Consider the following 25,202-nt stretch of genomic DNA (forward strand, 5'->3'; position numbering starts at 1 on the left):
CATGTGCAAGTCTTTGGATGGAGATAAGCTTTCATTTCTTTTGGATAAATATACGTGAGTGAAATGACTAGATCATATTATAGGTGTATATTTACCATTTTATAAGAAACTGCCAAACCGTTTTCCAAAGTGGTTCTACCATTTTTCACTCACGCCAGCATTATTCAAGTTCATATACATTCTCACCAAAACATAGTATGAGTAGTCTTTCTAATCTTAGTCATTCTAACAAGCATAGGGTAGTATCTCATTGTTATTTTAATTTGCATTTCCCTAATGAAAAATGATAATGAACACCTTTTCATGCAGTTATTTACCAATCATTTTCATCTTTTTTGATGAAATCTCTCTTCAAATCTATTGTTCATCATTTTACTGGGTTGTTTGTTTTCTTATTATTGCGTGTGGCAAGTTCTTTAAATACTCTGGATACAGGTATGTGATTTGCAGGCATTTCTCCCAGTCTCTGGTTTGTCTTTTTATTCTCTTAACAGTATCTTCCAAACAATAATAACTTTTACAAAGTCCAATTTATCAATTGTTTATGTATCATGCTTTTAATATCTTACCTAAGAAATTACAGTCCAGCCCAAATTCACAAGAATTTCTCCTGTTTCCTTCCACAAGTTTTAAAGTTGTAGGATCTTTTTGAGTTAATTTTTATACATAGTGCCAGCTACAGATTGAAGTTCAGTTTTTGCCTATGGTTCTAGTACCATTTGCTGGAAAACATATCATTTTCTACTAAATTACCTTTCTACCTTTGTCAAAAATCAATTAACCATAAGGATATGAATCATTCCTAGACTGTTTAGATGAATTGATCTATTTGTCCATCTTTATGTTGATAGCACACAGCTGTGATTACTGTGAACTTAGTCTCTAAGTCAAGTAGTAAGTCCTCCAACTTTGTTCTCTTTCAAAGTTGTTTTGGCTGTTAAGTCCAATTTCCATATGAAAATCAACTTGTTAGAATGAACTTGTCAATTTCTACAAAAAAAGCCTCCTAGAATTTTTGACTGGGACTGTATTGAATCTACACTAGTTTGGGGAGAGGTGACATCTCAACAATATTGCCCTCAATCCTCAAACATATTTCTCGATTTATTATGGTACTCTTTAATTTCCCTTAGCAATGTTTCATATTTTCAGGATCCAGGTCTTACATATCCCTAAGTATCTCATATTTTTTATGTTACTGCATAGTTGATAGTGATTTTTTAATTACAATTTCTGACTATGCATTTCTAGTATACAGAAATACAATTGAGTTTTGTATATTCATCTTATATCTTGCAAATTTGCAAAATTCACTTATTGGTTCTAGTAGCTTCTTTACAGATTCCATAAAAAAATTTTACTCAATCATGTCATCTGCAAATAAAGACAATTTTATTTCTTCCTTTCCAAACTGAGTGTTCTTTATTTTTTAAAAAACCTCCAGAACTCAAATGAATAGATGTGATAAAAGCAGCTATCCTTGCCTTCTACCTGATCTTAGGGAAAAGTATTCAGTCTTTCACCATTAAGTATGTAGCTTTTTGTAGATGCTTTTTTCTTTTTTTTAAAGATTTATTTTTTATTTCTCTCCCCTTCCCTGTCCCCACCCACCCACCCCGTTGTCTGCTCTCTGTGTTCATTTGCTGTGTGTTCTACTGTGTCCACTTATATTCTTGCCAACAGCACTGGGAATCTGTGTTTCTTTTTGTTGCATCATTTTGCTGCATCAGCTCTCTTTGTGTGTGCGGGGCCACTCCTGGGCAGACTGCACTTTTTTCGCGCTGGGTGGCTCTCCTTATGAGGTGCACTCCTTGTGCATGGGGTTCCTCTACGCGGGGGACACACCTGTGTGGCACGGCACTCCTTGCATGCATCAGCGCTGCACGTGGGCCAGCTCATCACGAGTCAGGAGGCCCTGGGTTTGAACCCTGGAACTCCCATGTGGTAGGCAGATGCTCTATCCGTTGAGCCAAATCTTCTTCCCTGTAGATGCTTTTAATTAGGATGCAGAACTTCCTTTTTATGCCTTCTTTCCTAAGAAACTTCATCAGGAATGGATGTTGAATTTTGTCATATGTGTTTTCTGCATTTACTGTGATGATCATGTAACTTTTCTTTCTTAACATGCTAATATGGTAAATTACACTGATTTTTCAGAGAGACAAACCCATATCCCTAGGATAAGCTCCATTTGGTCATAATGTATTATCCATTTTCTATTTTATTTGTTAAATTTTCATTTAGAATTTATGGTCTATAGTTTTTTTCTATTGTAATGTCTTCGTCAGATCTTGGTATCAGGGTAATGCTGGCCTTAATGAGTCAGGAAGTTTCCCTCATCTTCAATTTTCTGGAAGGACTGTGTAGAACTGATATTATTTCTTCCTTACATATTTGGTAGAAATGATAATAAAGCCCTCTGGGCCTCCAGTTTTACTTGTGAGAATATTTGTAACATTCTTGCAATATTTGAGAGGCCTTTGGTAGTTTGTGCCTTTCAAGGAATTCATCAGTTTCTTTAAATTATCAAATTTATTGGCACAAATGAATTCCTAAAATCTTTAGTCCCTGTAGAATCTGTCGTGATATCACCACTCTTCTTACAGGGCGCACTCCTTGCACACGGGGCTTCCCTACACGGGGGACACCCCTGCGTGGCATGGCACTCCTTGCATGCATCAGTACTGCATGTGGGTCAGCTCACCACACAGGTCAGGAGGCCCTGGGTTTGAACCCTGGACCTCCCATGTGGTAGGCGGATGCTCTATCAGGTGAGCCAAATCCACATCCTAGATGCATAAATCTTTAGTACTGTTATGTTCTGGTGAAGAATGGGCCCCTTTATCATTATGAAGTGATCTTTATCCCTGTAACATTCTTTGCCCTTCCCTAGTAATAATTTAGCCACTCCAGCTTCCTTTTGACTAAAAGAAATAGCATGGTGTATCTTTTTTTTTCCTATTACTTTTAACCAATTTGTGTCTTTACACTTCAAGTACGTTTCCTATCGGCAGGATATACCTGGGTCTTTCTTGTTTATTCAATCTAACAATCTTGGCCTTTTAACTGGAGTGTTTAGGCCACTTACACTGATAATGATTATTGACATAGTTAGGTTTAAGTCCATCAATGTGTTTTTTGTTTTCTATATGTACCTTCTGTTTTGTCTTCCCATTTTCTTCTTTTTCTGTGCTACTTTGGATTAATCAAGTATTTTTTATGAATCTACTTTATTTCCTTTATTTGCTTATTGACTATATCTCATTGTTGTGCTACTTTAGAGCTGTTTGGGGGTTTATCATATCCACTTTGAACTCTACCTTCAAGTGATTTATAAGGGGAGTGGGTGTAGCTCAGGAGTTGTGATACTGTTTCCAATATAGGAGGTCCCAGGTTCAATCCCTGGTACCTCCAAATAAATAAATAAATGAGGAGAAAGTACTGAACGGAGAATGGCTGGGCAGGATTGAAAGCATCTGGATCACTGGAGACATGGATGAGCTGGTGCACCAAACTTGGATTGCCGAGCTCCAATCTTCCTGTTAAGTGAGAGTAATAAACATTCTTTAAAAAAGAAAAAAGTGATAATATAACAAGTTCACATACAACATAAGGACCTTGGAACAGCCTATGTCCCTTTCTGTCTTCCCACCTTTGTGCTTTGTTGCCATATATTTTACTTGTACATATAAGCCACATAATTCATTGTTACCATTTTTTATTTAAATAGCCAATTACCTGTTAAAAGCTTTTTATATTTACCTATGGAAGTGTAACTTCAAGAACTCTTCATTCTTCTTGGAAGATCCAGATTTCTATCTCCTACCAATCTCCTTCTGTCTGAAGGACTTCCCTTAATACTTCTTCTAGAACAGGTCTGCTGGTGATTAATTTTAAGCTTTTGTAGATCTAAAATTGTCTTTATTTGCCTGTGTTTATAAAAAATATTTTCACTAAAGAACTAGATTGGCAGGTTTGTTTTTTTTTTTCCTGTCAGTAGTTGAAACATGTTGTTCCACTGTTGTCCAGGTTGCATTACTTCCTACAAGAAATATGCTGCAACTGCTATTACTGCCCCTCTGTACTTAACAGGTCTTTTTATCCTCTGTATGCTTTCAAGATTTTCTCCTTAGCACTGCTTTTGAGCAATTTGATTATATACTTAGGTGTAGTTTTCTTCATATTTCTTGTGTATAGGACTAGTTGAGCTTCTTGGATCATTGGAGTTTATAGTTTTCAATATATTTTTTAACATTCTGCCATTAATTTTTCAAAAAAAATTTTAAATCCCTCTTTTAGTGACATCATTACATCACTGATGCCTGTTTTTTTTTTTTTTCCAGTTTTTTTCCTATGTGTTTTATCTTAGATAGTTTCTATTGCTATTTCTTCAAGGTCGCTTATTTCTTCTTCTGCAATGCCTAATCTGCTGTTAGTTCCATCCAGAATATTTTCATGTCACACATGATAGCTTTCATCTCTAAAAGGTCAATTTGGTTGTTTTTCATGTCTTCTGTGGCTCAACATGTTCAATCTTTCCTCCGCCCTTCTGGAATATACAGACTACAGCTACAGGAATTATTTTAATGGCCTAGTCTACTGATTCTAAGATTTATATCAGTTTTATCGATTTTTCTCCTCAATATGAGTCATATTTTTCTGCTTTTACTCAGTTGCAGACTCAAGCAAAGTGAATCCCCAAAGATGTCCACACCTTAATAGAAGGAATTTGTGAATATGTGATATTAAATTGCAAAAAGGACTTGGCAGATATTAAAATTACCAATCTTAAAATAGGCAATAGGGGAGTGGATGTAGCTCAGTGGTTGAGTGCCTGTTTCCCACGTATGAGGTCCCAGGTTCAATCCCCAATATCTCCATTTAAAAAAAGGTAAGGAGATGGGAGACATCTGGGATTATTCAGGTGGGCACAATCTAACTATATGAGCCCTGAAAGGCAGAGTACTTCCTCCAGTTGGATTAAGATATATGTAATAAAAAAGGAAACTACTACAGCAAGGAAGTAAATTCAGCCAACAACCTGAATGAGATTGAAAGTGAATTCTCCCCCCAGAACCTTCAGTAAGAAACGCAACCCTGCCAACATCTTGATTTCATTCTGTGAGACCTTAAAGGAGGGTATTTTTTTTTTTTTTGGCCAAAAAAAGCTTAAGAAAAATGTTTAAACTGAGTATAAAATATTCTACTAATTCTATCCATCAATGCAAAACAAAATGCTTAGTTGGGCCTATTGTATCAGTTTATGAGTCAGTAAAACAGAATAAAACATTTCTACATTTGTTTTCTCAGTTGCTTGCAAATGTGTATATATATACACATCCAAGCCTTCCTAAAACAGTAAAATCTCTTTCAAATAGAAATGATTTTTAAAAATCCAAAATTTCAATAAAACACTAAATGTACTATATATACTTAATGTACTATAACAAAACCAAGGTACTCACATAAAAGGAAGAGGAACCAGTCAAGCTCACCTGGACTTGTGCACTATCAACTGCGAGATAATAAATTTGTGCTTTTTTGTGTTTTTTTTCCAAGGTACCAGGACTAGGGATTGAACTCAGGACCTCATATGTGGGAAGATGGTACTCAACCACTGAGCCACATCAACTCCCCAAATTTGTGTTGTTTTTAAGCAACTAGGTTTATAGTAATTTGATATGGCAGCAATAGAAAACGCTAGTATAGAAACCCTCTACAAATCTATAAGGATCCTTCTCTGTAGAGCACTCTCATTTCTAGTACTCTGCCCTGTGAACTCTAGCTAACTTGACCTCCCAGACTCCGAGCTCTTTCTCCTAAACTCAGGGACAACACTTAGCTCCGAATGGGTTCCCTCGGTCTGCACTGCAGCCTGGAGACACACTCCTGGAAGCACCTAGGAGCAGCCATAGAACTTACCTCATTAGTTTCTCATCTCTCAGGATTACTCTCCTCCACCGCCTAGGTTTTCTTGAAAATTTAGTTGTGTCAGGTGGGAGGGTAAATCCAGTCCCTGTTACTACATCTTGGCCAGGCTATATTTAGCTTTTAAAGTAATTTTCTACCAATACTTGAATATTGATTTTTTTTTAATCTTTCTTTCTTACTCCATGTCTGAGCTCGAGTTATTGATAAAATAGTATAGGAAAAATATTGATAAAATAGTATAGGAAAAACCCTAGGCATAACCCATCACAGCAGGGAGTATATGTTCTTTACTATCTATCCTAATGAATTTGTTAATCTATAATAATAATAATAATAACCTGTAGTTAACTACTCTACTTCAAATTGACCACCCCATATACTTAACTCATTTCCTTAACCTTTATTCTTCCAACATACATCTCAACAACAGAATAAAGTATCAATCTCAATCCTACATGAGTTTTCTCTTAAGAGAATATTGCTGCTCCCTGTTATGAAATACCCATTCTTTTCATTCTCTTGCCCTAAATTCCTAAAATTTAACTGTTCCATTGTACATTTCTACAATGGGTCTCTATGATACTTCACAAATAACCAGCAAGCTTATTCTTTTCTCTGTCTTTTTCATCACCCCTTCCTTTATTTCTTTGATAAATTTAGGAAATGCATTCTAATAAAGTGATAGTGTCCTGAGAATATTTTAAACATAATCATGAAATAATTGCAAATCCTCTCTTGAGTTAATTCTCACTAAGGGAAAAAAAAAAATCATCACCAAGAGAAAAAAAAGGTACTAGTTTTTACATGTTCTCCAGACAAAGAATTGCTTTAGATTGATAGGACCTTCTCTTCCTATTTCTAATGGACAAACCAAAGATATTTTATTAAAAAAAAAAAAAAAAACTTAAGAAGAGTAGATAAAATGTCTCTACAAATCTGAAATTAATATTTGCTCAAAATAAGTAAAGGTTAGCTTTTATTTTAGTGTACCAAGAATAACACTCAAAAAATAGAATTTTGGAGCACAAAAGACCCTAGGATCCCCATGTCCAAATCACTCATAAACTAAACTCTTTTTTAAGAAAGGTTAAGTCATTTCTCTATTGTAACCTACAAATTATAGAACTTGAATTAAAACCCATACCTCTTTTTCTCTCTACATTACTTTATAATATCTCACACTTAATATTCAGGGTAAAAAAGATACAATATTCTGAGTTGTGTTAATAATATTTGCCATAAAGAGCACATCAGTTTAGCAGGATTTTCTAAGGGAAATGTTTAAACTGTCAATATGATACTTTATTAACTCTACCAATAAGTGTAAATCAAAATGCTTAGTTAAGCCTGTGATCAGTTTGTAAGCCAGTAAAACAGACAAAACATCTCTACATTTGTTTCCTCAGTTGTTTATGTGTATGCACACACTCATCCAGGCCTTCTTAAAACATCAAACATCTTTCAAATACATAAAGGTTGAAAAAAAAACTAATTTCAATAAAAACTGAACGTACTATATGTACTTAATGTTCTATAATGCACCATAACAAAACCCAAAGTATTCACATTCATGATTTAAAAGACCTTACTTGTCATTATGGCAAATGTCTGAGTGGCACTTTATGTTGGCCAAACCAAGGTTTGAATAGCAGTTTACCATTTATCAGCTATGTGCCCTTGAAAAAAGGGACTTTAACTCTCTATAGTTCAATTTCCTCATCTATAAAATGTGGTACAACTTAATTACAGAGCTCTTATGAAGAACAGAAAAAAATATATATAGCTAAAATGTTAAACAAATGTCAGTACCTCTCTCTGTCCTGTCTTAACATAATAAAAATGCTCCAAAAAATTTTAAATATTCTGATGCACACTAGCAATTAGATCAAACAGAGAAAAGAAAATGATGTTGACAGATAAAGTAGATACAATCTCAGGTATTGGTTCTTCTGAGGTCTACAGAGACCCACAGGTCATGGCAGATGGAGTTCAGTGCCATGTCAGTTGGCCCTACTTTGGAGTTTGTGTTTCTGTGTGATGGAGCTGGACTCAGATGTGATCTTTGTTCACAAGCCTTTCCTGTTACTTTTACTGGATCTGTAGTTGGCGCTAGGATTTACTGTATACCCAGGGGACCTGAATCTTTGGACTGACCATGTGATAGCCAGGCCCTGAGCCTCACAGACTTGCAACTCCTACACTCTGGTTTATTCGACTTACCCCACTCAGCTAACATGGAGGTGAAGAAGGTCAACTACCATACCAGGGAGCCAAGAGTGCCTACAACTGAAAGCAGGAGAATTGCATCCAGCATCCATGTAGAATCTAAGCCCCTTCTTGATATAGATGTGGAGTGGACACAACCATTCTAAGGTCCACAGGATGGAGGAATAGAGAATGGATTAGAGTGGACTTACTGATACTCTATTCATGAACTATTGTGATTAGTAATCGAAGAAAATGTGGCAATGGTGTGGAGAAAGTGGCCATGGTGGCTGCTGGGGGTAGGGAGTAGGAGGAAGAGATGTATGTGGGGGTGTTTTCGGGACTTGGAGTTGTCCCGGGTGGTGCTGCGGGGACAGTTACCGGACATTGTATTCCTCCCATGGCCCACTGGGTGGACTGTGGGAGAGTATGGGCTATGGTGTGGACCATTGACCATGAGGTGCAGCGGTGCTCAGAGATGTATTCACCAAGTGCAATGAATGTCTCATCATGATGATGGAGGTTGTTGTTATGGGGGGAGGAGTGAAGTGAGGGGGATGGGGGGTATATGGGGACCTCATATTTTTTTAATGTAACATTTAAAAAAAGACGAAAAAAAAAACAGAAAATGATGTGAGTTATAGCTGAAATTATCTCTCAACCATTTCCTTAAAGAATAATTTTCATTAATTGCGTTAAAAAACTTACACAATAAAACACATATACATGTATGACATTAAACATATAAAAACAAAACAAAATGTAAAAATAAAAAACAAGTACACCAAATTATTAACAATATGAATGTAGTAGGATTATAGATACTTTCTCTTCCTACTTTTCTGCATATTCTGTTTTCTAAGAAGGGCATAAATAAAGACATGAAAATCATCAAGCATATTTAAACACCTTAGCAAAACTCAAAATTCTCCATATTCTTATGCCATTTACCTTCCCCATAAAATGGATTAAAGGGACAAAGAACAACAAACCTGAACTGAGATAGAGAGGATGAGTTTAGGCTCACTCACTAGTCAGGTACCACACTTCAATGACTAGCCTCCCTGATTACACGATTCAAATTCTAGCCACAATAAAATTGCAAATTATTACAGGTCAGGGAGACTCAAAAATTGCTCTCAAATAACTGCAACCATGAATATTAAACCCTTGAATGTTAAGGGTCCCCTATACTTTTGTAATGTGAGAAAAAAAGACATTTATGTGATTTTTTAAATTAGAAACAAATAGGACATAGTCCACAAGGACACTTTTTTTATTGTTACTGCTGATCTATAAATAGACATGCCTCCAGAACTTCTCTTTCTCTAATTATATATGAATCCTTCAGGTATTAAAACTACAAATTATTCTCTGGAAGTCAAAAAGTTAAAAAATAAAAATCTGCCTTAGGCAAAAGATTGCAATTCAAAAAACAGTATCTACACTAACCAATACACTTAAAACTAAGATAGTTACCAAAAGCTATTAAAGAAATCTGTATCAACAGATCATAACATAGTAACAATGTTTTCTGAACTGAAGAATATGATTCATGATTATCAGATAGTTTCTGAATAGCAGCTAATTTCATTTGTTATAAAAGTAGATGCCTCTTTTTTGTATTGAATTTTAATTATATATATATAATTTTTTAATTGTATTTTCACAACTGCCCCTTTTCAAGGAGATTCAGTATTACTGCTGGTGATTTTGACAACCACAACTGTAGAAGGGTATGATAATGTAACCTAGAACCTCCATTATGCTCATCTGCGTAGGAAATACTCAGTTAACACAAATAACTTCATAAAAGTCTTATCAACCTATGTTACAAGATAATCATCTACATAAAAGAGATTTTTTCAAATTCTACATAATTAAATGTGAGAGATTAAATTTATTAGTCAGAATAAGCATGGAAGTTTGACTTAGTTTATGCTCACCTAATTTAAAAATATATAACATATAACAAAAATAAAGTTACCATAAAGAGAGTATCTAATATATACATTCCTAAGTAGTTATATTCTCAGAAATTTTGCAAAGCTTAATAAGTTTCCAGCATTTTAGAAACATACATTAGATATACACACAAAGATATCCCTTAACAATATTCTATGATTTTGATAAATCATTCCTAAATTTAAAATTACTATTAAGGTGAACACAGATGACATAATGTATTTATTATATGTTACTTCATATTAATTTGGGGAAAAAACTGATATCTCTTATTTCTTTGCTTCAGAAAGCTAAAACTACATATTTCAATACAACAGCAAAACCCTAAATTTTCATAAATGTTGCCAATTGTCTAAATCATTATCAATGAGCCCTTTTTGAAACATATCTAATGACCCAACCCCCAAAAAAGGTATTTGAACTTAAACAAAAGCTATTTAATAATCCCAGAATACTTAGTTTAAATAAATAAAAATTGAACTGTCAGATCCCCAGAATATGCATTAACTTCTAGCTCCATCTGCTGGAGTCACAAAATACTTCAAAATACAATATACAGTACTCTAAGGCAAATAATTTATCCCTTTTCATCACACAAATAATGAATGTCATTATATTAGAAGATTTATACACATCAGACTTGTCATATTCAATAATTTCCCAAATTACAAAACTAAGTTAAAACCAATATTTCAGTAGAATTGAGGATCTAATCCAATTGTCAAAAGTGACTTAAATAATTTTTAAAATCCCACCAAAAAAGTATAAGCCTTAAAGCAAAGACCATAAGTTTGCTTTTAATGGTAACTATTGTAAGAACTTCAGAATTATAACAGCTTCTGCTTATTTACTTAGAAAAAAAGAAAAAATAGGGAACCAGTTGAAATGAATTGTGAAACATTTTACCTTAACTAAACTTGTTCTTATAACAAAAAAGCAACACATGTCCATGTAGAAATATTCTGACATGCAGATACCAAAAAAAAAAGACAATTTATATCATATAATCCCAACAACCAGAGAAATCTTCCTGTGCATATAATTCACAAGTATACTTTTTTATAAAAGTAGGACCAGTCTGTAAATGTTTTTTTCTATATGAACAAATACATACCTGCACCATCATCTATAACAGCCAAAAAACCACTCCACTATTCAGATCTATCAAAATTTAACTATTTACTTCTTTGAATACTTATATATTTTTCATTTTTACTTTTATAAACAATGTCAATAAATATCTATTAACTATCTTGATGAATATAATAAATTACAGAATTACTGAGACCAGTTACCTAATAAATTGTTAATAACAGTTAACTAACTATGGCAATTTAAAATTTATTAAGGATGGACTTTTGATTTAACATCTATACAAAAATAGATATAACATTTTATAAATTTGATTGTTTATAATCTAAAAGTTTGATTTTTTTTTTTTTTTATCTTCTGGGGAACTTAAAAACAGATAAAACAAAGATGGATTTTGTATATTTTCCTTTAGGATATCCAAAACAAATATTGCCTATTCCTGTTAATACATAAAAATAAGCACTAGATTCATTGTGAATATCTTTCAACAGACTGAATCTCAAACCAGGCAATCATGTTATAAATGAGTGTTTCTGTGTCTGAGAAGTTAGTGTGGCTAGCTTAACAAAAATTGGGCCCCATGAAAATATCGCAAACCTGGAGGACATTATGTTGAGCAAAACAAGCCAGATCAAAAATGACAAATACAGTATGACTGCATTACTACGAATCAAATATTTTGTGTAACATATTGTTTGATTAAAAAAAAATTTATATGTATTCAGTACATTTAATTAAGAAATGTTTTTACTCAACTGTGTTTTTTAAATTATTGTTTATATTTTCAATTATTAAGTGTACAAAATAAAGTTAAAAAAATTAAAAAGAAAAAAAATACCTCAAAAACTGAAGAAATATTTCCTGAGTTTACTTAAGAATATAACATAGTTTCATCACTTTCCTATCTTTCAAAGGCTTATCATTGTCTTTTACTTCATGGAACTTAAGAGTTTCATATTTTTAAATAATATTTTAACATTCAAAATACAGAAAGTATATACAAACAGTATTTTTTCTGTCAAATTTTTACCCTTTTTCCTATTTAAATATTACAACAATAAAAATTGCAGCTACCATTGTAATTTGTCAACTAAAAATATATATATTCTGCCCACTTTGTTCCATTCTACAATAAACCATAGTTGTTGGCATACCATGGTTCATACCTAGGAAATGATGAAACATGCCTCACAACATTAAGCTGATCAATGACAAAGACAACTGACTAAATGATCAAAGTATTAAAATCAGTTCAGTCTCACTCCAGTACTCTAGTATCATTTTTATATCTGTGTTAAACATTTTCTTATTGTAGACAAAGACAGATCTTCCTGCATAATATAGGGGGTTTTAAAACTAAGGATGATATTTTATTTTTTATTTATATTACCAAATTCTGACATTAGCAAGTAATGTCTCAAACCTATATGTCCAAAATCCAAACATTGTATTTAAGTCAAACATATTTACATATACATAAGCATTAGGTTTCCATACATATTTAGCCTCTAATCCATATATGACTTACACATTAAAGGTACAATCTATCAAATACATGTATATTGACAATTTTATAAGATAAGCCATTAAATTTCTTTTCAAATTAAAGTTTATTGTTACCAAAGTATTTCTAATGATACAATTAATAACCTTTAATTTTTCAATCATTGATTATTTATGGAACATTTTCAGTATGGAAATGGTGCTGCATGGGATATTAAGGAAGTTTAGACACATCGTGAGTCCTCAAAGAACTTAGCACAAACACTTGAAAGGTGTGGTGGTTTGAACCCATGTATACCTCAGAAAAACATGTTCTTAAATTGAATCCATTCCTGTGGTGTGAACGCAACGTAAGGAGAACCTTTTGATGAGGTTACTTCAGTTACAGTGTAGTCCACCTCAATCAGATGGGTCTTAATCTTATTACTAGAGTCCTTTATATGAAGAATGAAATTAAGACATATGTAAGCCAAGGAAAGTAAGAAGCTGAAGTTCAACAGAACATGGAAGAGAAGGGAGAGGCCAGAAGAGGCCATCATGTGCACTGGCACGTAACACAGGAACCCAGGACCAAAGATCACTGGCAGCCAGCCCCAGAACACTGGTCTTTTAAGAAGAAAGCACCATCTTGATGACACCTTGATTTGGACTTTTTCTAGCCTTAAAATGTTGAACAAATAAACTCCCATTGTTTAAGCCAATCCATTGCATGGTATTTGCTTGAGCAGCCAAGGAAACTAAAACAAAAGTTTTAACAAAATTAGATAATAATTGAGGAAAATCCCATAAATGTCACAAAATAGTAAATGACTGAAAAATGAATATGAATAATAAGTATTCAGAGTAAGAAGAGTTCAATTAGAGTGGTCCTCTAAGATGGGTAGGGTTTGTATTTGTAAAAAACATTCTATAAAATGTTCACAGCATGTTTGATGTTTACAGGACACTGGCTAGACAAGAAAATTCATATGGAAAAATTACCAAAGATAAGACATTAAAAATAGGATTTGATACATCAAAATCAATCAAGGACCTAAATATAAAAGCAACAACCATAGAACTCCTAGAAGAAAATATAAGAAAACATCTTTAAGATCTTGTGGTAGGCAGTAGTTTCTTAAACCTTACACCCAAGAAGAAGAAACAGTTAAATGGGACCTCCTCAAAATTCAACACTTTTGCACCTCAAAGGGCTTCGTCAAAGGGTGAAAAGGCTGCCGACTCCATGGGAGAAAATATTTGGCAAGCATATATCCAACAAGGGTTTAATAGCCATGATATATAAAGAGATTATACAACTCAACAATAAAAAGACAAAAAAAAAAATTTAAAAATGGGCAAAAGACTTGTAAAGACAATTGTCCAAAGAAGAAATACAAATGGCAAAGAAACACATGCAAAACTGCTCAACATCACTTGGAATTAGGGAAACACAAATCAAAACTACACTGTGTTATCATTTTCACATCTATTAGACTGGCCACTATTAAAAAGTCAGAAAACTTTAAATGTTGGAGAGGATGTGGAGATAAGAATGCTTATTCACTGTTGATGAATTGTTACAGCCGTGGAGGACTGTTTGGCAATTCCTAAGGAAGTTGAAAATAGACTTACCATGTGACCCATGTGACCCAACAATACCATTATTAGATATATAACCAGAAGAAGTGAGAGCAGAGACACAGACATCTGCAAACCAATGTTCATACAAGCATTATTCACAATTGCCAAAAGTTGGAAACAACACAGTTGTCCATCAACTGATGAACGGATAAACAAACTGTGGTGCATACACACAATGGAATATATGCAGAAGTAAAAAGAAATGAAGTCATGAAGCATATGACAACATGAATGAAACTGGAAGACATTATGTTGAGTGAAGTAAGCCAGACACAAAAGGACAAATACTGTATGCTTGCACTATTATGATCTAAATATTTTGTGTAAAGCCATGGAGTTAATAATTAGATCTATAGGTCACCAGAAAATAGAATGAGGTTAGAGAACAGAAAGCTGAGGTTTAATCTGTGCAGAATTGGTAAAAAGGTTGTTTGTAAATCTTTGGAAATGAATAGAAATGGTGAAAGCACATCATGGTGTTTGTAACAACAATGTTAATATATGGGTCTGACAGTTGTTGAAAGGGATAGTCTAAGGGCATATATATTACTAGAAGGAAAGCTAAAAATGTTACATGGTCCTGTATATGACAGTAAAACCCCATTTAAAATATGAATATGGGAGATATTGCACATATAAGACTGTGTTTACAAAATACAAATATACTAGAGAGAAGGAAAAAGAACAGCAGCTGTACGGTAGGAGAAACACAGAGAGATTGAGTTTTGTTTGTTTGCTTTTTGTTTATTATTATTGGAAAAATGAAAGTGCTCTAAAAATGATTGATGTGATGAATGCACAAATACGTGATTATACCAAATACCACTGATTGTACACTTTGGATGGACTTATGCTTTATTAATATGTACCAATAAAACTGATTTGCTAAAAAATTTATGTATATATGACCCATTTTTTATTTCTGTCATTATTTTTATGTAATTGTTATTAATATATTATTCTAATAATTTTTTTAAAATAGGATTTGACTACACTACAAAGGGTCTTAAATGCCTCAGGATGATTAGTTGGTGTTTACATCAAATTGCTCCCATTAATGGTTAATTTCTACAAAACCAAGAAGCAAGCATATGTAAGGTTGACAAATCTACAACCAAAAACCACCTAGGGATCAAATAAGCTTTCTCTTGAATGTCATCCACAAGGTTAAGGAAAGCTATGAATTCAAAAGAAAAGGATGAAAATGAAGCTTTATGAAATATACTACATACAGCAAAGCATACAGATCTACCAAAAAATTTAAAGTAAAAACAAAAAACCATGGGAAAATGAAATTCTAAAGAATAATTTCCAGGGCAGAAGTCCCAGGCCTCCTGACACAGAATATATTTAGAAGAATGGTATCATTCCCCTAATTCCTCAACTTTCAGTTCACATGGAGAGTAAAGCTATTGTTGGCTATACAGTTTATTCACTCAACATCTGTTTATTGGGCAACCAATGTATCAGAAGCGTTGTTCTAGGTCTTATTTTGGAAACAAAATAAAAAGCCTGCACTTATATACCTTACCTTATAATGAGAAAGAAAACCAATAAAAACAAATATATTTCTTCCAAGGTTAAGTCCTCTACCATCAATGATATGGAATAGCATATGTTTAGGTAGTTCTTACTTTTAGTCCATAAATAGAATAAAAGAAATGGCCCCGATTTAGATATTTTAGGTCATTAAGAATAGCATGCAATTTCTATTTATTAAAACTAGAAACAAAGGCCAGTTTACTATTCATACTAACATCCCAGTCTGACAACACCGACACTACACTGCTGGTGAAACCATCTGGAGCCCCATTCTCAAAATGAAAACACCATGGAACAAAAGAGACTTACAGTCATCTAGGACCAAGAAGGAACCATGTCAAAACAATCTTCTTCAAATATTTTAAATAATAAATATTACTGTCACTTAAAAATAACCCCCAAACATCATAACCATTACTTTCTAGGTTTTTTTGTGCCTTTTATAATAACGGGGTGACTTTTCAGTAAACAACAACTTTTTTGTGTTACTTTCAGTAAAGACCTTTAGGCCTGCTCATTTGCATTGTTCAATTACTAAGCACCAAAAATGTACTAATTTCTTGTTATTCACTTATTAATCCCAACTTTGCTGAATTCATTTAGTTTTTGAAGCTTTAATAACTCCATTCGTGTCCAGTTCTAAGCATGAAAAAGACAAAAATCACAAAAGCCAGATTAAAATAAATGACTACATTAAAAAGTTAAGTTCTTCAAGTCAAAAAATACATAACACAGCAAAAATGGATGAAGGAAACAAAGATAAACAATTTACTTTAAAAAAAATGAATGGCCTATAAATACGCTTTTTAAATGCCTACACTCACTATTAAGTAAAGAAATGTAAATTAAAAGGGGACATTTTTCATCTATTGAATTGGTAGAGATTTTTTTAAATAACACCCTGAATTGGTAAAGATGCTTTCTGGCAATAGAAATTTTCATATACCCATGAGAGTGAAAATGCTAGCAAAATTCATGCAGTTTTTCTGAGGAATAATTTGGAATACCTTAGGAAAAACCTTTGAAATATGTTTACCTGGAAACTAAATTGCAGAAATTTGTTATAAGGACAAATATGTATATAGATGTACAATGTAGTTTTTTAATTTAAAAATGTAGTTTATTTTAAAACCTTAGGAATTATCCATAATTAGAATGGAATTCTAGGCAATATTATAAATAATGTCATACTATTTTATTCAAGGTTCCTGAGTTTGTGGCTAAAAAAACAGGCACCTCATGTCCTGTTATGAAGGAGAATACAAACAATTCTAGGAAATATTTTAGCAATTATTATTCATTGGCCTAATAATTTTAATTCTCATTATCTTAAAATAATGGTCAGAAATCCAAATAATATTAATAATTTTAAAATCCTCTAAATTCTCAACAACAGAATGCTTAAGTAAAATGTTCAGTTCCTAAGTAAAAACTTGCCTGTTATCATTTCCAAGCCTGAAAAATATTCATGTAACATGTCATTGGAGGAACAAATGGTTTTAAAGCAAGATAACCTTTGTAAACCACTGGGTTAAATATATTAGGATACACATGGCTCATGCACAGCTTGTGAAATGTTTTCAAATAACATTTCACAGCATAGAAAACACAATAATTTTTTAAAGATTATTTAAAATCACATATACACGCATACACTGAAAAAAGGATGGATTTTATTTTCTTCTTTGTGCATTTCATTATTTCCTAAATTCTCTATAAGGAGTACATATTAGGTTTATGATCAGAAAAAAATAAGGGGGTACTTGTCACTACTGCTGCTGTTGTTTTAATTTGAAGGGCCATAATCTCAACAATAGCCTGATGGATTGCTAAAATAACATCACCTACAAAAAGTATATACTACACTTTCTCAAACAATAGGAAACCTGGAATTTACTCTCATCTTATACATAAAATTCATAATCTCTAAAACTTTAATTTTTTTTTTATGCTGGAATACAGCATCAGAAACATGATAGCAATTAAAAAGAGAAAACAAGTTATATTAGTCTAAAGCAGCAAAGCCTTTTACAGAAACCACAGTAATCATGTATCATTTACAGAGAGATGGCCAAATATAAAATGTCAATACAAAAACTAGAGCATAGTAAAATCTAATAACACTACATAGACAAATTATTACACCTCTTTATGTTAACTCCAGAATTCCAAATTCGCTAACCTACAGCACAAACTAATGGAAATAAGCTACCTCTGATACATTTTTTCCTAGGTCAAATGGCAAGATAGTATTAAGCATTGTTAAAGGAAGATGATTTACCATTAACTGAAAACATGGCTCTTAAGTAAGAAAAAATTATGTTTTATCTTTAAACAATGGTTTGAATGTCAAATGTGTCTGTTTGAGATTATTTCATGAATCCCAAAAATGAAAGACTATATTTGTAAACTAAATTATTCTTCTGGGTATGATACCCTTTGTATTAAATTCGGTTGAGAGGTCTTTGATTATATTACCTGTTCAGATAAGGGCTTTTGATTTGAATAGTCACTGGGCATGACTAAGGTTCAGTCCCCACCCCTTTGTTGGGTCTGGTATAAAGCAGCACTCACACAGACAGACAGGAAGAGAGAGAGGTCTGCCATTTTTTATCCTAGGGCCCCGGGGCACTTGGTAGTTTGCAGCTGACCTTGGGAAGAAAGCAAGAGAGTCAGACTGATAAAGGAAGCCCAGAAAGAAACAAGCCCTATGCTAGGACTTCACTTAAGCACGAAGCCTCAAGGGGCTGGGCCCACAGAGGCTCAAGAACAAGAGGAAGCTCAGAGGGGAAGGCAGAGACCAAGCAGAGATCAGCGACCATCCTGCTTCAAAACGTGGCAACTGACTTGGGTGAGAAAGCAACCTTGAACTGAGCTGGGACTTTTTATAGCCTTGTAACTGTGCATTTTTACCCCAAATAAATACCCTCTATAAAAGCTAACAAATTTCTGGTTCTTTGCATCAGCAGCCCTTTGGCAGACTAATATATCAAATAAGTAGGAAATTCCTGTCACTGACTATTCTTCAAGTTACTGTTTCACAAAAAGACTATCTTTACTAAATATAAAATGTTTTGCCATTGACATAAGAAAAAAAGGATTTGGGTCCATATGAAAATTCACCTGAAAAATGAGATGTCCTGATTTTGTCATCTGCCTTTGGTGTTCAAAAAATAATGTATCTGACTGACCACAAAATTATCAAATTATATATGTTTAATAAGATAACTATTAACACTAATAACTAATGATACTAATAAAATAAATAACACATAAAAATAACTAGTTCAAATTAGCAACACTAAAAAAATTGGGGCAGGTAGGACATGTGTATGCATGTGTGATTGAAAATATGTTTTCATAACCAAACTGGAATCCTAATGTACTTATTGCTAACTTGTATTTTCACCCAATATATAGTGAATAGTTTTCCATGCCAGCGAGTTCTTTTCTACAGTATTTATAATATTGCCCAGAATTCTATTCTAATCATGGATAATTCCTAAAGTTTTAAAATTTTAAAACTATACTGTACATCTATATAAATACATATTTGTTCTTATAACAAATTTCTGCAATTCAGTTTCCAGGTAAGCATCTTTTAAAGGTCTTTGCTAAGATATTCCAAATTACTCCTCAGAAAAACTGTATGAATTGTGGCAGTATGTTCTAGGGGGAAAAAAAGAGTAAGTGTACACATATTACGTTAATATGTAAAAAAAAAAAAAAGAATATTCATAAAGAAGAAAGAAAAAAAACTAACAGCTTAAACAGCCACCATAATAAAAGCTACCCTATTAAATAACAAGTATTTTACATACATTATTCCTATTCCTAACTATAAGCCTGCAACATAAGTTTTATTACCCTAATTTAAGACATAAAGAAAAACTGAGGTCAGGGAAGAACAATGACTTGCCCAAAGTCTGCTAGAAAATGGCAAAGCCAAGATTTGAATGCAGGTTTATCTGGCTCCAAAGCAATATACCATGTTTCCTGTAACAGGGAAATCAGTATTGGTCTGGGTTTTTTGTAATTGGGGGGGGGGGGGGGGGGGAACCATATCAATCTTAAAGTTTGCACTTAACAAAAGTTTTCTTCTTCCATCACATATTTTTAAATGTCTAAAGAAACTGATAGCAAATAAATAAACGAGAAACCATAGTTGTTTTATTAGGTCTTAAATGGACCTAATGGTCTTAAATGGAGGTTGAGTTCTTCTGACATTTTCAGATAAATGAAATTTTTCTTGCTAAATATTTAAATGAATATTTATTTATCAAAATTGTTAAGTATAAGAACTGATCCTTGATTAAGTAAAAGTCTTTCACAACTAATAACAGGAATCTTAAGTAAAATCCGGTTTTCTGATTTATTAAGGACTCAAACATCTTAAGAAGTTGCAAATTATGAAGAAACTAAGAAAAATAAAAATACAGTATAGTAAAAAATTAAAATAGGAATTGTGATTATATTAAGCAATATATACTAACCATGAATCAGAGAGCCATTTAGCCACTGAATGTAGTAGTTTTGAGGAAAACAAAGCAGGATTTCATTGCTGATTATGGAGAACGGTAAAAGCAAAACAGCACCAGCTGAAACTGCTAGAGTGAATGTGCTCAAAAACAACCTGAAAGAAAAAATTATCAGTGTCACTAGTGATTTTGAAAAGCAATGATGCAGAAGTAACTAAAAAAATTAAAATTCATAAATTTTTTAATTCAAAGATTATATGAATTTCACTAAATATATGTAATTTGGGAAACAAATGATAAAAATATAATCTTAGAAGCTGAACACTAAAAACTCCTTATCTCTGTGAAAAGATCATTAAGTCTAATGAGCAGGACCTAAAACATATATAAACTGAAGACATAGTAATTCACACATTTTACAAAGAATAAATTACAGTCTCATTCCTTTTTAAAATATAATTTATTTTACAATTGCATTTAATTAACAACTTTGGCAATGTGGGCTTACAGGAACGCAACAACTGTTTTAGGTGAAAAGAATACTGTGAAAGCATTATGAAGAACAATTTAATTTGAAATGATTAAAAACTGAAAGCTATTGGCCTAATTCCATTTAAAATGATCAAAGTTTAAATAAATAAGAACATAAAACAGTGGGGAACTATTAAAACAATATGGCAATATTAAACAATACTTAGAGCACTATTAGAACACATTTTTGCCTTTTTAAAAAATAGGATGCCCCAATATGTACTAACATAGAAAGATGTCTAAAATAAATTAAGTCAAAAAAACACACTGAAGAATAGTGTGGGACAATAAATATAAAACATACTCTTCCCCCCAAAAAACGCATACACATATACAGGTACAAACACACAAAGGCACAGGAAAATGAATGTAGCAAACAATTCAGAATAATATATAACAGTACCAAAGGGAAGTAAGATTACAAGGGCTTTCACTTTCTCAGTTATGCTTTTCTGTAATGTCTGAAATTTTTATAACAAATATCTACTTTTTAAAAAGGTTTTAAAAGAGTAAAAATGAAAAAGGAAAGGAGAACTTCTCTAACATTAGAGACAGAACTTTAATTTAATAATATCCGTTTTATTAAATAGATAGGAGAAGATATAAGAAAAGGCAGGGGGAAAAAATCATATGAAACACCCAAAAATACACTTCTAACAGAGTAATTGTGAAGCCAATGCCATCTTGTGGCAACCAACAGAAGTGTATTCCTTCTTAAAAACCCAAACAACCATGAAACTTCCTCTATTCAGTGACCCAAAGATAAGTTTTTAATTGTAGACTATATGATACATACCAAAAGTATAATTGAAATAAGACAAAGGAAAAGTTTTATAAGTTGTTTTTTTCCAAATAGACAATATGCACTAAGACAGGTTCAAGTCTCAGGGTCCATTACCAATTCAGGCCATAACCAAATGAGTGACCTAAAGCAAGCTTCTTCAGTTTTTTCCTCACATGTTAAATGAGGAAGTTATCCTAACCCCTATTATTCCTTCCTATACCAAAGTTAAGATCAAATATAAAATCTTACCATTCAAGGTCCTGCACAAACTATTCCAAAATACTTTCCCAGGCACAATATACTTACCAGTGCGCATTTCAAAAATACATTTCTACTTACTCTCTTCATTCCCTAAACATAAAATGGTTCCACGTACTTATGCATAGAGTCTGCTGACTTCCTAAGTAAACCTCTTTATGTGCTCTGCATGGCAAACTCACACATGAATTTCAAGACAGAGCTCAAACGTCATTTGCTCTGTGACACATTTCTCTCCATTCTTTCTCCTCTCGGTAAAATTAGTACTTCTCTCCTCTTAACTTCCATAACACTCTGATCAACAATCCAGCAAAGAAAGCCAACCATGGTTTCCAAATTAAAACCTGGGACCCATAATCCGACAACATGGAGTATGCTTATGGGGTTAAACGTAAAGTATTTGAAGTGATCCAGAAAATCATGAAATATGTTCACCATAACTATATGCTTTTTTTTTTTCAACAACAAAAACAATTAGAACCTACAATACTCTAGGTATTATGACTGCCTCTAGAGTGACCAAGGGGGGAAAAAAAAGATAACATCATCTATGACTGCCCTTGAGTAGCTATGAGGCAAGCTATTCCTAAAAGATTGATGTGATGGAGTTACATGCTGACAGCAGGTCCTTAAAAAAAGACCCTGGGATGATAAATGTAGTCATCGCTTATGTAACCACAAATTTAAGAGAATGCCACCTTCTGACATCTTCAATATTCAAAGAAGGTCAGGCCCCATCCCAGCAGGTCTGGAGGACACAGCATTGAGCCACAGAAAATGACCCTTTGGCTGTGAAATTTAATGGAATTTTCCCTGCTTGGGACCCATGGATGGCCCCTTTAATCCTTCCAATTTTCCCCTTTTGGATTGGGAACGTATATCATATGCATCCCACCACAGTATTTTGGAAGCAGATAACTTGTTATATAGTGTCACAGGTTGACATATGGAGAGGAATTTTGCCCAAGGATGAATCATACATAACTGATTTAGATGACAGGCTAGATGGCTTAAAGCTTTTGGAATGTTGGGATGAGATGAATGTATTCTGCATGTGGAAAGGACATGAATCTTGGGGTACCAGAAGGTCAACTGTTACGGATAGCACTTTGTCCCCAAAATAGACATGTTAAAGTTCTAATCCCCAGTTCCTAAGAAATGTGACCTCTTTGGAAATAGGAATGTTATATATGGAAAAATGTGGCCTTCTTTGGTAATAGGAACATTATATATGGAGTTAGGCATATGAAAATGAAGTCATCAAACTGAAGTAGTGTAGGCCCTTAATCTAATATGACTGCTGTCCTTATACGAGTAGGAAATTGGAACATGGATAGACAGAGAAGAGATGCCATGTGACAACTACAACAGAGAACACTGTGAATTACAGGTAAGCCACTAGCAGAAGCCAGGACAGAGGCAAAGAACAGACTTTCCCCTACAGGTTTAAGAGGAAGCATGGCCTTGCCAATACCTTATTTCAGAATTCTAGCCTTAAGAACTTGTAAGGCAATCAATTTGTGGAGCTTTGTTAAGGTGGCCATAGGAAACTTAGGTAGTGCCTCTATTGTCGATATGGAAAAAATGAACCTTTGTTTCTCAATCTCTTTTGGGCTCAAGCAAACTTGAGTTCAGAATTTGAATCCAGATCTGCCTCTCTTCAGCATTCACTTGTTTCATCACAGAAGTGAAAAAAAAAAGTAAATATAAAAATAAAGAGATAAATGGGGTGGGGGAGTGTTAGGGAGGACAGAATAGGTCAAACCCCCTCTTAGGTGACCCTTTCTCCATGCTTCCCTTTTTAACTTTAATATAACTGCACACCAATCTACCTTTAGGAAAAGGATCTCTGTGCATATCACCATGCTGCTGAAACCACCTACTTAGAAAACCCAGTTAGCTGTCCTGAAAAGCAGGTAAAGAAAATAGAGCCTGGTCCTAAGAAATTATGACAATAAATTATTGATTTATAAATGTATTTAAGTAGATTTACCATCAAAAGTGGTATAGAGCCTAAATGGAGAGGAGACAGGCACATATCTGACATGTACTTCATACCTAGAGTATTTCACTTAGAATTAATATCTACCCTTTATTAAGCCTATGATTCATTGTAGCTTTTTGAGGTAAATGAAGTGGAATTACTGTTTTCACAGGAGCAGTAATTTAAAGAAAAATGATGATTCATTTAAGAATTTTACCTGTGCTTAGGAATAAAATGAAGATCCCTAATCCTTTAAAATATTAAATTCTGGGTCTAAGTTTTAAACCCAAAGAGCAAGAGTTTTCAGTATAAAGTTACAGTTGTTTCTGTTTCTTATTCAAATCCCCTAGGTCATTTTAAATAATTGAAATTATCAAAGCTAATAAAGCAGATCCCATATATATTCATTTTTCAGTTATGAATTACATCAAGGGTATTCAAGTCATTTATTAGTTCAAAGTATTTTTTATTGAGGTGAAATTCACATAACATAAAATTAATCATTTTAAAGTGAACAATTCAGAACCATTTTAAAGTGAATAATTTAGTGGCATTTAATACATTCAAAGAGTTATGAAACACTACCTCTATCTATTTCCAAAACATTTTCATCACCACAAAATAAAACCTCATACCAACTAAGCAGTTACTTCCCATTTATCCCTTCGTCCAGCCCCTGGTAAGCATGAATCTTTCTGCTTTCTGTTTCTGTGAATTTATGTATCTGGAAATTTATATAAATGGAATCATAAAATATGTGATCTTCTGTATCTGGCTTCTTTCATTTAGCATAATGTTTTCATGGTTCATCCACATTGTAGCATATATCAACATTTCATTCCTTTTTATGATTGAATAACATTCCACTGTACATGAAAGTATTTATTTTGTGTGCGTGTGTGTAAATATTGTATATGTAGTCTCTTTATCTCCCTTTCTCTCCCCAGCAAAAGATGTATAACCTGAAACTAAAAGTAAAGAGATATCAAACAAATAGCTGGCCTATCATCTTCAAAAGTACCATTGTCAGGGAAATCAAGGATATTCTTAAGAAATTTTTCAGTGTGAAGGAGAATAAAGGAACACAACTAAATGCATAACAACTAATTTGATCCTTTTGCTATAAAAGAATTTATTTGGGCAACTGATAAACTTGAATAGGATATAAATAGTAATATATCAATGTTTTCCAGTTAATTTCATTATTTTGATGGTTATATGTAGGAGAATGTACGTATTTATAAGAAATTACACACCAAAGTATTCAGAGGAGATGGAGCATCAGGTCAGCAACTTCACAACCATT

At 33.2% G+C, this 25,202-nt stretch overlaps 1 protein-coding gene across 1 annotated transcript in view; it reads right to left on the reverse strand.

Moving 5' to 3' along the window:
- LMBR1 (limb development membrane protein 1) overlaps positions 1-25,202 on the reverse strand; it is a 247,807-nt gene that overhangs the window by 148,600 nt on the left and 74,005 nt on the right. Inside the window, exon 4 of the mRNA XM_004458598.3 lies at positions 20,355-20,494. Within this exon, the coding sequence (XP_004458655.1) occupies positions 20,355-20,494 (140 nt within the window). The remainder of the gene's footprint in view (positions 1-20,354; positions 20,495-25,202) is intronic.

This window comes from Dasypus novemcinctus, chromosome 5 (genome assembly GCF_030445035.2).
Source record: "Dasypus novemcinctus isolate mDasNov1 chromosome 5, mDasNov1.1.hap2, whole genome shotgun sequence".
In the NCBI taxonomy this organism is placed as follows: domain Eukaryota; kingdom Metazoa; phylum Chordata; class Mammalia; order Cingulata; family Dasypodidae; genus Dasypus; species Dasypus novemcinctus.